Below are 11,203 nucleotides of genomic sequence, written 5' to 3' on the forward strand. Positions count from 1 at the left end.
TAAGCAATAAAATAAAGCTATTTGGCGTTAATAGTTCTTTCTCGAATTATCCTTAAGTATCCGCAATAGTTCCAGATCGAGATTCAGTTGGACTTCAACTGTTCGTATATTTACTCTATTCTATTATTGAAATTTAACCTCGACTCGCAACTGCTGTTTCGTGGTCACTCCAATCGAATTCGGGAAAGGTGTATGGTTTATGAATAGATGGACAATAAGCTTCGATTTTTCGAAGTAATATATATGATTATAAATGTTTAAGTAGCTTGTTTTTACCCGCTGAGATCAAATAGAACCAATCAGATATGAGCTTGTGCTAAAACCGGCCGAGCACTAAACAAAGACTTACCTGTAAAGGGCACAAAATGAAAGAATATTGCCACGCAGTAGTTAGTAAAACATCACATTCCACGTGGAAAATGAAGCAACATTCAATAAGAATCTAGAATTTTTCTTACGAGTTACTTCCCCGTGAAATCATTAATACTTTAGGGTATTTTTCATATTTATCTGCGCCGAAATTTCATAGTTTTGTTCAACGGCTTTATTGTGTACCCGGTTATTACGATGGAGACCATGTTTTACGATGAGCCGACCCTTCTAACGACTGCAAGAAAACCGCCGATGGGCTTGGATAACTCGTCACTAAAATTAAATTTATGCGCTGATGGCAAAAATCTGGACATTGCTGCAAGAAGGGATGAGCTAGGATTTGGTGACTTGGCAGATTTTCTGACTTCACCTGATATTGGGATTTCATCGCCTGACCTAGAAAATTTAGTGTGGAAAGAATGGAGCAGTACTTTAAAAACACCAGGATCATTACCAGAACAACAGCATATTAAACAAGAACACTGTGAAGACAATGGCGTCACAAAAGAGCAAGAAGTATTTGCTTTCGGTTTTACAGAAGCATTGAAGAAGCTACAAGAAACAGAAAGGCAAGAAATTGAGATAAATCAAGAGGAAATGACTGGGGATTCATCAGAATGTAGCGATTCAGGAAGTCAGGAAGATTCTTGTGTTGAACCAGAAAATTGTGATGCAAAAATTACTTTCATTTCCTATACATTCGACTCAAATGAACGGCTACCATCTTTTCAAGAAGCTTTCTCTAAAATTATCATAAAAAAATCAAAAGAATCAGAAATTTGTTTTCAAATCAAAATGGAAGCCAGCGAGGATGTACCATTGGTCGAACAAGAAACTGATGACCAAAACAATGAAGAGGATAATAAATTTCAAAAATGGAACACTAATTGCGTCGAAAAGGATATTTGGGACAGAGTTGAAACAGTCGATGAAGGCTTCTGTTCACGAGAAGAAATGCAGGTTGATTTAGACCAACAAAGCTACTTAGAAGTTCCAGGTATTTCCAATGAATGTAGAATAAATCAGCCGTTGAATTGGGAACATTCCAACGACTTTAGTATAAAAAATAGCAATTTCTTCAAAGAAAAGTCAACTGTTGACCAGCATTTATTGGATGGCTTTAGTACAGATCATTATAATGATGAAAACTATATTGAAAATATGAGAAGTATTGGTAATATAGAGAATATAGGCAATCACAATCATGTTACGCTATAAGATGAGTGTTTCTGTGAATACATTTCTCTATGTACTCGCACCGATACGAAAAACTTATGAAGTTTCCCTCCGAATACAGTGAGCTCAATATATGAAACTATATGGAAAAAACCACTGTCGAACTAATACAACCTTAAAATACAGGTACATTGTAAACTTATTAATATGATTCATTACATAAGGAAAAAACTGGTAAAAAAACAAATGTTGTCTTGCAAAATGACGTCTGCAATTTCTAGAATACAATTTTTATGTTTACCGTCCACAATTTTTTATAAAGCTTCTACTTGGTTGTACTGACAATCAGTTAATAGGATGGTTGTTCTATAGGCACAAATGCAGGTATAGTGCAGAAATACTACTATCAAACTAGAATTGTTTGTAACTACCTTCAACGCATCAAAGCAATGTTTTAAGGCAAGAAAAAAATCTTTTTATTTTCCCTTGGGTAGAGTGGAGGCAATTATCTAGCGATTATCCTCAGACCGTTAAAAAAAAAAAATCTCATTTCCATTGTTTTCTTAGTTTTTTCTCTATTTGACTATTATACACTATTACTACTACCCCTACCTTGAGAAACTGTTTCACGATGTAGCGAAAATTACCGTGTAACCTAAAAGATAGAATAAATGATAGCCAACGTGCTATTAAATAGACAATAAAGAAAACGATGGATTAGGGTCTAGTAATATGCATTAGTCAAATTCACATTTTTGCGCAAGAGTTTACTGTTTTCACCCTATAAAGTTTACATGGTAATAGCAGATATCGGAGTAACACTCTATTGCCTTTGAACAATTCAGTGTTACATTTGGGTCAGTCTCTATACAGTTCATTATACCGACCCAAATGCCGCGACTTGAAACAATTGTTTGAAGGCAACAGATTAGACTCCGATATCTGCTATTGTACCCACGGAAAGATAGTCGTTAATAAACCCATGAAGGAGAGCCTGACTTTGAGAAAAATTAAAATAGTTAAACGGTGTGGCTCTTGGGCTGTCATTGCCCCCTCATGAAGAGGCATGCATTTGATTATGTAAAAGTTTCCCATTCAGATAATGTTGTATCTTGAAGATGTTTAGTATTTCAACGGAAAAGGAAATTTTATGCATTAAGTCAATGATAAAGTGTCAGATCTTTTTTATTCTCTCTCTCTTTTCATTGGGATTTTGTTTCTTCCGTCTTCGCCGGCCTTGTACGTTCAAAACGCTCCGAATGCGATGAAATAGCGTATTCCACAGATGACGTCACAAACAGTATCCATCATGTGATTGAAATGCGGACAAGCCAAGCCAAGTGCACAAGCTATAATGTCGTAGCCATGTTTTGTAGTCTTATTGTTTTCAATTCATGGAAGAACTATGCTTTTACGACTGATATTATTCTTGTTTTCCTTGTAATTGAAGCCTTTATTTCCAATTTTTGTCCGCATTTCGATCCCAGAAGGCTTTGCGATATCTATTTTTTGTAACTCTGAAAAATGCCATTGAGCTCTAGTGATTCTTTCAGCTCTAGTTTAAATCAGGACAAAAATAAAAGGAAAATGAACAAAGATTATCGAATTTTCCAAAACTCTCAGAAAAAAATGATGTTGGAGAGCAGTTCAAGTGTATGAGAGTCCGGCTTTCAAATAAAATTCTTTATAGGAGCCGGACTTTGGTAACAACTAATTTCTACCTTACTGTCCCGCTTTGGAATTTTGTTACGTGTACATAACCAACCACAAGCCACGCCACCCCAGGGGCTAGTTTTGTTTTTGACCATTGAATTCACCAGGCTCTAGACGCCAAAACGCAAAATTTGTCAGCTAAAATAGCGTATTCTAATTCATTTTAAAGAATATTTTGATTCTTTTGGGGACTTTCTTAAAAGAAAAGCTTAAAAACTAAGCAAAAGTTTTAAAACTTCAATTCCACCAGCTTTCATCCTTTCTATGCAATTTTCTCTGAATATAGAAAATATACGGCACAAGAGAAAACGTTTCTGTATGAAAATGCCAAAGATCAAAAAGAGATTTTCCACAATAAATCGTCCATCCTAGGATCATCTTGGTCAAGTTTATTTGGAAGCTATTGATTTAAAGAATCCTAGTCACACCTTTCACCATGTTACAGCCCAATACGTTACGAAAGGAGGACGAGTGGTACGAAGCCCCAAGAGACTAGGATATTAGTACCCTCCCCGGGTGGGGAATAAATTGTAACCCCTTAAGGAATCGAATTTCGTGCTGACATGTTTGTAATGAAGTCAACGTCTCAAGTAAAGTTGTTGAGTTGTAAAAGGCGTTTTCTGTCGTCAGTTCCACAACATTTGGTCCTTCGAGCCGGATTTTGCATCGTAAAACTAAAAGGAAGTAATTTGTAAAGCGATTGAAAGCTGTGGGTTGACTAAAGTTCGAAATTCCAAGGTCAACATTCATCAGTCGTCACACGTGTTCGCCGCCATGATGGCCGATCAAGAAGAAGATTATTTTAGTCGCATGTCTGTTGAAAAACTCCGTGCCATTTTGCAATCAAAGGGTTTGTCGACGAGTGGAAAGAAGAAAACTTTAATCCAAAGGTTAGAAACACATGAATTTTCTCTGAAATCGTATCAACACAAAACACTCGACAACAATGATGCAGACTCTTTGCCGACACATAAAGAAAATAAACAAAACGCCGCTCTAACGAAAGTTGAGCCACATTTAGAAGAAATCGAGCAACTTAAACGTAAATTGAAGATATTGCAAGGAGATGTCGAATCTCTAACCCTTGCTGTCACCGAATTAAGTAAAAGTTCAACAAATAAGATCAAAATGCAAATGAGATTGCAAAGATTGAATGAGTGTCGTATTTCATGTCTCGATTTAAGAGAGCAGTTCGTATCCCTCACTGCTGAAGATGATGTTGAACTTCGTAATTGCAACGAAATTTTGAATGCAATAGACAGAGCTATCGATATCGCTCAAGAGTATATCGAAACAGCAATTTGTAAATCAGCTGAAAGTGTATCGTCTAAAGAAACCCGCCAAAACCTAAAATTACCCAAATTAGAATTACCTACGTACGGTGGTGATTTGTTGAAATTCCAGAACTTCTGGGATCAGTTTGAAGCCGCTGTACATAACAACGACGACTTACCGGACATACAGAAATTCACTTATCTACGCTCAGTACTGAAAGCTAATGCATTGCAAACCGTTGATGGATTCGAAGTCACTGGAGCGAATTATGTGCCCGCAGTAGAAGCATTAAAGCACAGGTATGGTAGAAAACGAATTGTAATTTCATCGCTTATAAAGTCAGTTATCAACTTGGAATCAACGACGAGTATGTCTGCACGCGCCTTACGTGACCTGCATGACACATTAAAGAACAGGACTAGGGCCCTAGAGGCTCTAGGTGAACAACCAATGGCACATGCTTGTATCTTGTTACCAATGTTTGAGTGTAAACTTCCGCATCAGCTTCTAGAAAAATGGGAGTTAGAGCTCGCAGACATTAAAGATGAAGAGATTGATCTCGAATTATTCTTCAAGTTCCTAAACCGACAACTTGTCTCAAAGGAAGCTGGTGAAAGAAACCAGCAAGCAACTTCTACTTCAGGTATCCACGGTCAAGGTAAAGTTAAAGTTGAACGAAAACCTGCTTCAAACGTCAAACAAGACAGATTAACCACAGCATCTACCCTGTTTAGTGACGCAACCAGTGTAACACCTTGCTGCGTATTCTGCAAATCTAATCATGAGTCAGGGGACTGTCCAGAGTTTAAGAAAAAATCGGTCGAGGAAAGATGGAAGCTAGTCAAGTCAAGCAAGCTGTGCTATAACTGTTTGAAGCCTTCTCATGCTAAACATTTCTCCAAGGTGTGTCGTCAGCCTAAATGTTCTGTAGCTGATTGTGGTCGACGTCATCATAACTTACTTCACGAGCAACGTACTTCAACACAGACACCTACAGGTGCTACATTAAATGGATTTGCTACAACTGACTTCAAGAAGCCAACAGAAACTTTGTTACCTACAGCGATTGCCAAGTTGTATGCAAATGATCAAAGTTTAGTAGCACGTGTACTCCTAGATTCTGGAAGTCAGCGATCATACGTTCGTAAGACCATTGCAGAAGCAGTCGGCCTTAAAGGTCCAACAGAGTCAGTAAGTGTCACAACGTTGGGTGGTGAGACAAGTGAAGCAAAGAGACTACAACGAGTAAAGTTTTCTCTCTCTGCGGTCAACGGAAATTCGTCGGAAGCTGTTACGATGGAGGCTCTTACGATCCCAAAGATCTGCAATCCACTGGGTCCTGTAAACTTGAATCTTCATGAGAACGTTCATCTGAAAAACTTGAACTTTGCAGATTCTTGTCCACGTGATTCTGTGGAGATAGATGTGCTGATTGGTGCCGACTTCTACTATAGCTTTGTAACTGGAAATTGTGAAAGAGGAAATTCACTAAACTCGCCAACAGCTGTGGAGTCAGTTTTCGGTTGGGTGCTTACAGGCCCAATAGAGGGGACAAGCAAAAATACTACTTCTATGATAGCAGTCTTAGAGAACAATGAAATTACTCAGACTTTGAAAAGATTCTGGGAGCTGGAAGCAATTGGAATTTCTAAGGAGGAGAGTGCCGTTCGTTCCAAGGAAGAAGAATATGCAGTTGAAGACTTTAATTGCGAATTAAAGTTTGATGGATCCAACTACGAAGTGCGGCTACCATGGAAACCGAGCCATGCAAATCTGACTGACAACTACAAACAAGCTCTGCAGCGATTGGAAGGAGTTGAAAGAAGACTGAAACGTGACCCAGTAAAGGCAAAGGCTTACATTGATGCGATCGACCAATATACGGAGAAAGGATTCGCAGAGGAAGTTCCCGTCGAAGAGAAACAGTCCACGAACGTTAGATACTTACCGCATCACGCTGTATTTCGTAATGATAAAACAACAACCAAATGTAGAATCGTGTTCGACGCCTCGGCGAAGGACGAACAAGGCGTATCTCTGAACGACTGTATACTTCCTGGTCCTGCCTTACGACCAAATCTAGCATCAGTTCTTACCCGCTTTCGTACTCACAAGATTGGTCTGCTCGCAGATGTAGAAAAGATGTTTCTGCAGATCAAACTTGCAAAACCAGATCAAGACGTGCATCGTTACTTGTGGAGAGAGCTTAACTCCGATGAATTACCACGTGTCTATAGAATGAATAGACTTACGTTCGGCGTGAACTGTAGTCCGTTCCTTGCTATCGCAACAATTCATGCGCACGTTACGGGCTATCTCGAAACTGTTCCAAGAGCTGCCAAGGAACTTTTAGAAAACATGTACGTAGATGATTGCTTGACAGGTGCAGAAACAGATGATGCTGCACTAACATTGACTCAAGAACTAACTGAAATCATGAAGAGTGGTGGTTTTAATCTCACAAAGTGGGCAAGCAATTCTCAACAAGTGATGGACAACATTCAGCCTGAACACAGAGCACCGTTGCCAATGGTAGACCTTGCATCAGAAGAGTCCCTCAAAGCACTTGGCGTGTCATGGGACTTAAAGTCAGATTGCTTCAGATTCATTCCCCCAAAGGAAGTAGCCACATCTCGCACCCCCGCTACGAAAAGAACTTTGCTTAGCCATGCTTCAAGGATTTTCGATCCTCTTGGATTGATATCACCGTTCACAGTGAGAGTTAAGATCCTCTTCCAGGAACTGTGGAGAAAAGGATTAGAATGGGATGAATCTCTAGACTCAGACACTGAAAGCCAGTGGTCCTCATGGAAAACCGAGCTACAGCAAGTTACGAACATCGCCATACCTCGATGTTTCGGCGAAGGCCTTAACTCGAGATCAACTGTCGAATTGCATGGATTTGGGGATGCTTCCCCAAAGGCATATGGAGCTGCTGTGTACATGGTAGTAAAGGATGAGTCTGAGCAGGCAACAGCACATCTTGTTATGTCAAGGACAAGAGTCGCACCTATTAAAACAGTTTCACTACCAAGACTCGAACTCTTAGCTGCAGTAGTTAACGCTAGACTGTTGAAGTTTGTTGTAGAATCACTTGATGTGAAGACCAACCGTGTTGTATGTTGGACTGATAGCATGGTAACACTACATTGGATAAGAGGACCGAGTTCTAGCTGGAAGCCTTTCGTTGCCAATCGTGTCTTAGAGATACAGTCAACATGGGACCCCGAGAACTGGAAGTACTGTCCCAGTAAGGAGAACCCGGCAGACTTGTTGACACGTGGTTTATCGTGCGGCGACCTTGAATCTAGTGAACTGTGGTGGAACGGGCCCAAGTGGTTAACCTCGCCTGTAGAGGAGCATCCAGCTCAGAGTTTTTCCAAAGAGGAACCCGATGACTGCAAGAAAGAGAGAAAAGCGACACATTCGTGTACATCTGTCCTAACAAAACCTGTACTGATAGTGGATCCAAACCTTTATAGTACGTGGTTGAAGTTGATTCGTGTTACAGCCTACGTTCTTAAGGCTGTAAGATTGTTCAAAGCAAAAACTGTTTCTACTGTGACTGAACTGTCTAGCGAGGAGTTGAAACAAGCAGAGATGTATTGCTATAGAACTGTTCAAAGGGAAGTGTATTCAGAAGACTACAAGACACTGAAAGAAGGCAAACAGCTGACAAGTAGCAGCCCTCTCCTTCGACTTGACCCATACTACGACGAAAAGAATCAAGTCTTACGAGTAGGAGGACGACTGCAGTTTGCGGACCTTCCTGAAGAGAACAAGCATCAGATTATCTTACCTCATGGACATATCGTTGTACAAAGACTAGTAAGAGATTTACACGTCCAGCTGTTGCATGCTGGGCCCGAGACTGTTCTGTCGACTTTACGAAACAAAGTTTGGATCACTCAAGGGAGAAGAGAGGTGAAAGGTATCATTAGAAAGTGTGTTGCTTGTCAGAAACTTAGAGTGGGACCTTGTGGACAGAAGATGGGGCCACTACCCAAAGAGAGAGTTCAATGCTCGCCCTCGTTCACAAATGTCGGCATTGACTTCGCAGGCCCATTGTATGTGAAGGAAGGTACAAGCACCAAGAAAGCCTACGTGTGCGTGTTTACATGTGCGTCTTCGCGTATGGTCCATTTGGAATTGACGAACAGTCTCACAACAGACGAGTTTCTACAAGCGCTGAGCCGTATGACAAGCCGACGAGGTTTATGCAGTACGATATGGTCGGATAATGCAAAGACATTTAAGGCTGCAAGCAAGGAGATCCAAAAGTTCTATGGTAATCCTGCAAAGAAGAGTAACGCTATGTGGAGCAAGCTCGACCAAGACCGTATTCAGTCAGAATTGTCGTCCAAAGGAATAACATGGAAATATATCACTGAACGTTCGCCATGGAGAGGTGGTTGGTGGGAAAGGATGTGCAGAGCTGTTAAGGAGCCACTTCGCAAGGTTTTGGGTAAAGCACTTCTTAGCTTCAGTGAACTTAACACCCTGCTTATAAAAGTAGAGGCAGTTATCAATTCCAGGCCAATGACAGCAGTAAGTGATGACCATAGAGATCTATCGCCAATCACTCCCGCTCATCTAACCATTGGAAGAGCACTTGAAAGTTTGCCAAGCCCTACGAAAGACGACCTCGAGAGTTCAACAAAAGGAACAGTCACAAGATATTTGTACTTATAGAGATTGCTTAATCATTACTGGAAGCGTTGGGAGAAGGAGTATCTGCATAATTTAACGACAAGAGTCAAGTGGAAGACTATAGAGCCCCCCGTGCAAGTGGGAGACATAGTGCTAGTCTCTGAAGATAACGTTAGTCGTCTAAAGTGGCCATTAGGAAGAGTGGAAAAAGTACATCCCGGACGAGATGGTCTCGTTAGAACTGCGACAGTGCGAACAGAGAAGAATATTATACACAGACCAGTACAGCGTTTACACAAGCTAGAAGTTGAATCAAGTCTTCAACAGGAGTACAAGGAAAGGGACTTTTCTCCGAATGGTGGGGAAACGGCTTGCGAACAATCTCGTAATTCAAGTGAGAGTGAATCTGATATTGTCCCCCAGAGTGGACAAGGTGGGGAAGATGTTACAGCCCAATACGTTACGAAAGGAGGACGAGTGGTACGAAGCCCCAAGAGACTAGGATATTAGTACCCTCCCCGGGTGGGGAATAAATTGTAACCCCTTAAGGAATCGAATTTCGTGCTGACATGTTTGTAATGAAGTCAACGTCTCAAGTAAAGTTGTTGAGTTGTAAAAGGCGTTTTCTGTCGTCAGTTCCACAACACACCACAATTCACGGTGGGGCTGAAACAATGAAATGCTATGCGCCATTTTCTCTTCAATGCAAAATGCCCGATTTGTAGGCGAATCCAGTTTTATCGATCTTGTTATTCTTCTTAATGTTTTACGACCATTATCATATAATGTCACTTTATGAACAGGAGATTATATAAATTTTAGAAAGGAATATAAGTTTGATTTCGAAAGTTGTGATAGATACCAGCTGGACGAACGAAAAGGCTTTATGCTTTAAATAACCGTTAAGCCATGAACACACTTATTTCGTAGAATTTAAACAACGTAAATTTTTTTCAGGTAATATTCATATTGCCTAGATTGATTACATTTTCTAAATAGATTAAAGCAATTTTATCATAATGATTTGTAAATTACAAAACTACCTCTGTGAGCTAAATAAGTCCTTTCCACAAATCTGCGCGTTTTATTGTATTTATTTCAAATTCAACTTTATTTATTTATATGTAAATATAAAATTAAAGATGTGATATATATATATATATTTTTTTTCAAAATAACTTTAATACGAAAAAAATTCCGATTTTCCGACGGGAATTTCTTTTCCGAGAAAATTGCCTTCAAGAAACAGAAGTCACGTTTTTAATAACTGTAATCCAACCAGCAAAAACACATTAAAAATCATAAAATGCTGGACATAAAGCATGGAAACGCTAAACATTTGAAAACCTTCTAACGACCCAGAGGGAATTTTCCTCCCGGATAATTAGATATCCGAGAGCCTCGTCTTTGTTTGCACAGAAAATTTGTAAAGGTGTGACAAGTAACTAGTTGAGCGACCATATCCCTCAAAGGAGCAAAAACTACGACTAAATGAAATAAGTGTAAGAGCTCCATGGAGATACTGGATTATTTTTTAATTCGCAACCAATTTTGATTATGAAATTTTATGATACAAATTTACTTTAGAACTGCTATTACATAATAAGCAAAAAAAAAAAAAAAAAAGTAAGTTGATGATAATTCAAAATTGACATAAATGCTCAAGATCTTTTATGTTTAAAAACTTCTCATTCCCTTCTCATATGCTTATCATTTTGAATGTCACGAAATGAAACAAAATGTCACAATGCAGTGATGGGTATATAAGCCTGCTTCCCCAGGATTTAAAACAAAATCGAGTTCCAATATATAGGTATTGCGCATGTCTTTATAAGTAAACCAGTAAACGCAAGTAATTTATTATGTCTTTAACTTAAAAAGTTATTTTTTACATGTAGAGCCTCTTATTCTGATTTCGAAAATATAATTATGTATATTTGATTTGAAAAGTCCGTCGTGGAAAGTAAAACTGCTCTAAAACTGGGTTTTTCAACTATGACGTCATTATTCCGTCCTC

General features: G+C 39.3%; 1 protein-coding gene across 1 annotated transcript; it reads left to right on the forward strand.

Annotated features, from left to right (window-relative positions):
• The first annotated feature begins 367 nt into the window (after positions 1 to 367).
• On the forward strand, positions 368 to 9,804 carry LOC116296388 (uncharacterized). Its single transcript, XM_089026342.1, has 2 exons — positions 368 to 1,578; positions 4,015 to 9,804. The coding sequence occupies exons 1-2, from the start codon at positions 568 to 570 to the stop codon at positions 9,226 to 9,228; spliced, it is 6,225 nt and encodes a 2,074-aa protein (XP_088882468.1). The 5' UTR covers positions 368 to 567; the 3' UTR covers positions 9,229 to 9,804.
• The last annotated feature ends 1,399 nt before the right edge of the window (positions 9,805 to 11,203 follow it).

Source organism: Actinia tenebrosa, unplaced genomic scaffold, assembly GCF_029948245.1.
Source record: "Actinia tenebrosa isolate PJP-AT-01 unplaced genomic scaffold, QUT_ActTen_1.0 PGA_scaffold10__47_contigs__length_13832649, whole genome shotgun sequence".
NCBI classification, from domain to species: Eukaryota; Metazoa; Cnidaria; class Anthozoa; order Actiniaria; family Actiniidae; genus Actinia; species Actinia tenebrosa.

Coding starts and splice junctions, on each gene's coding strand:
- LOC116296388 (XM_089026342.1), top strand. CDS start 568: ATGGAGACCATGTTTTACGATGAGCCGACCCTTCTAACGACTGCAAGA. Junction 1,579..4,014: donor ATATAGGCAATCACAATCAT/GTTACGCTATAA, acceptor AACATTCATCAG/TCGTCACACGTGTTCGCCGC.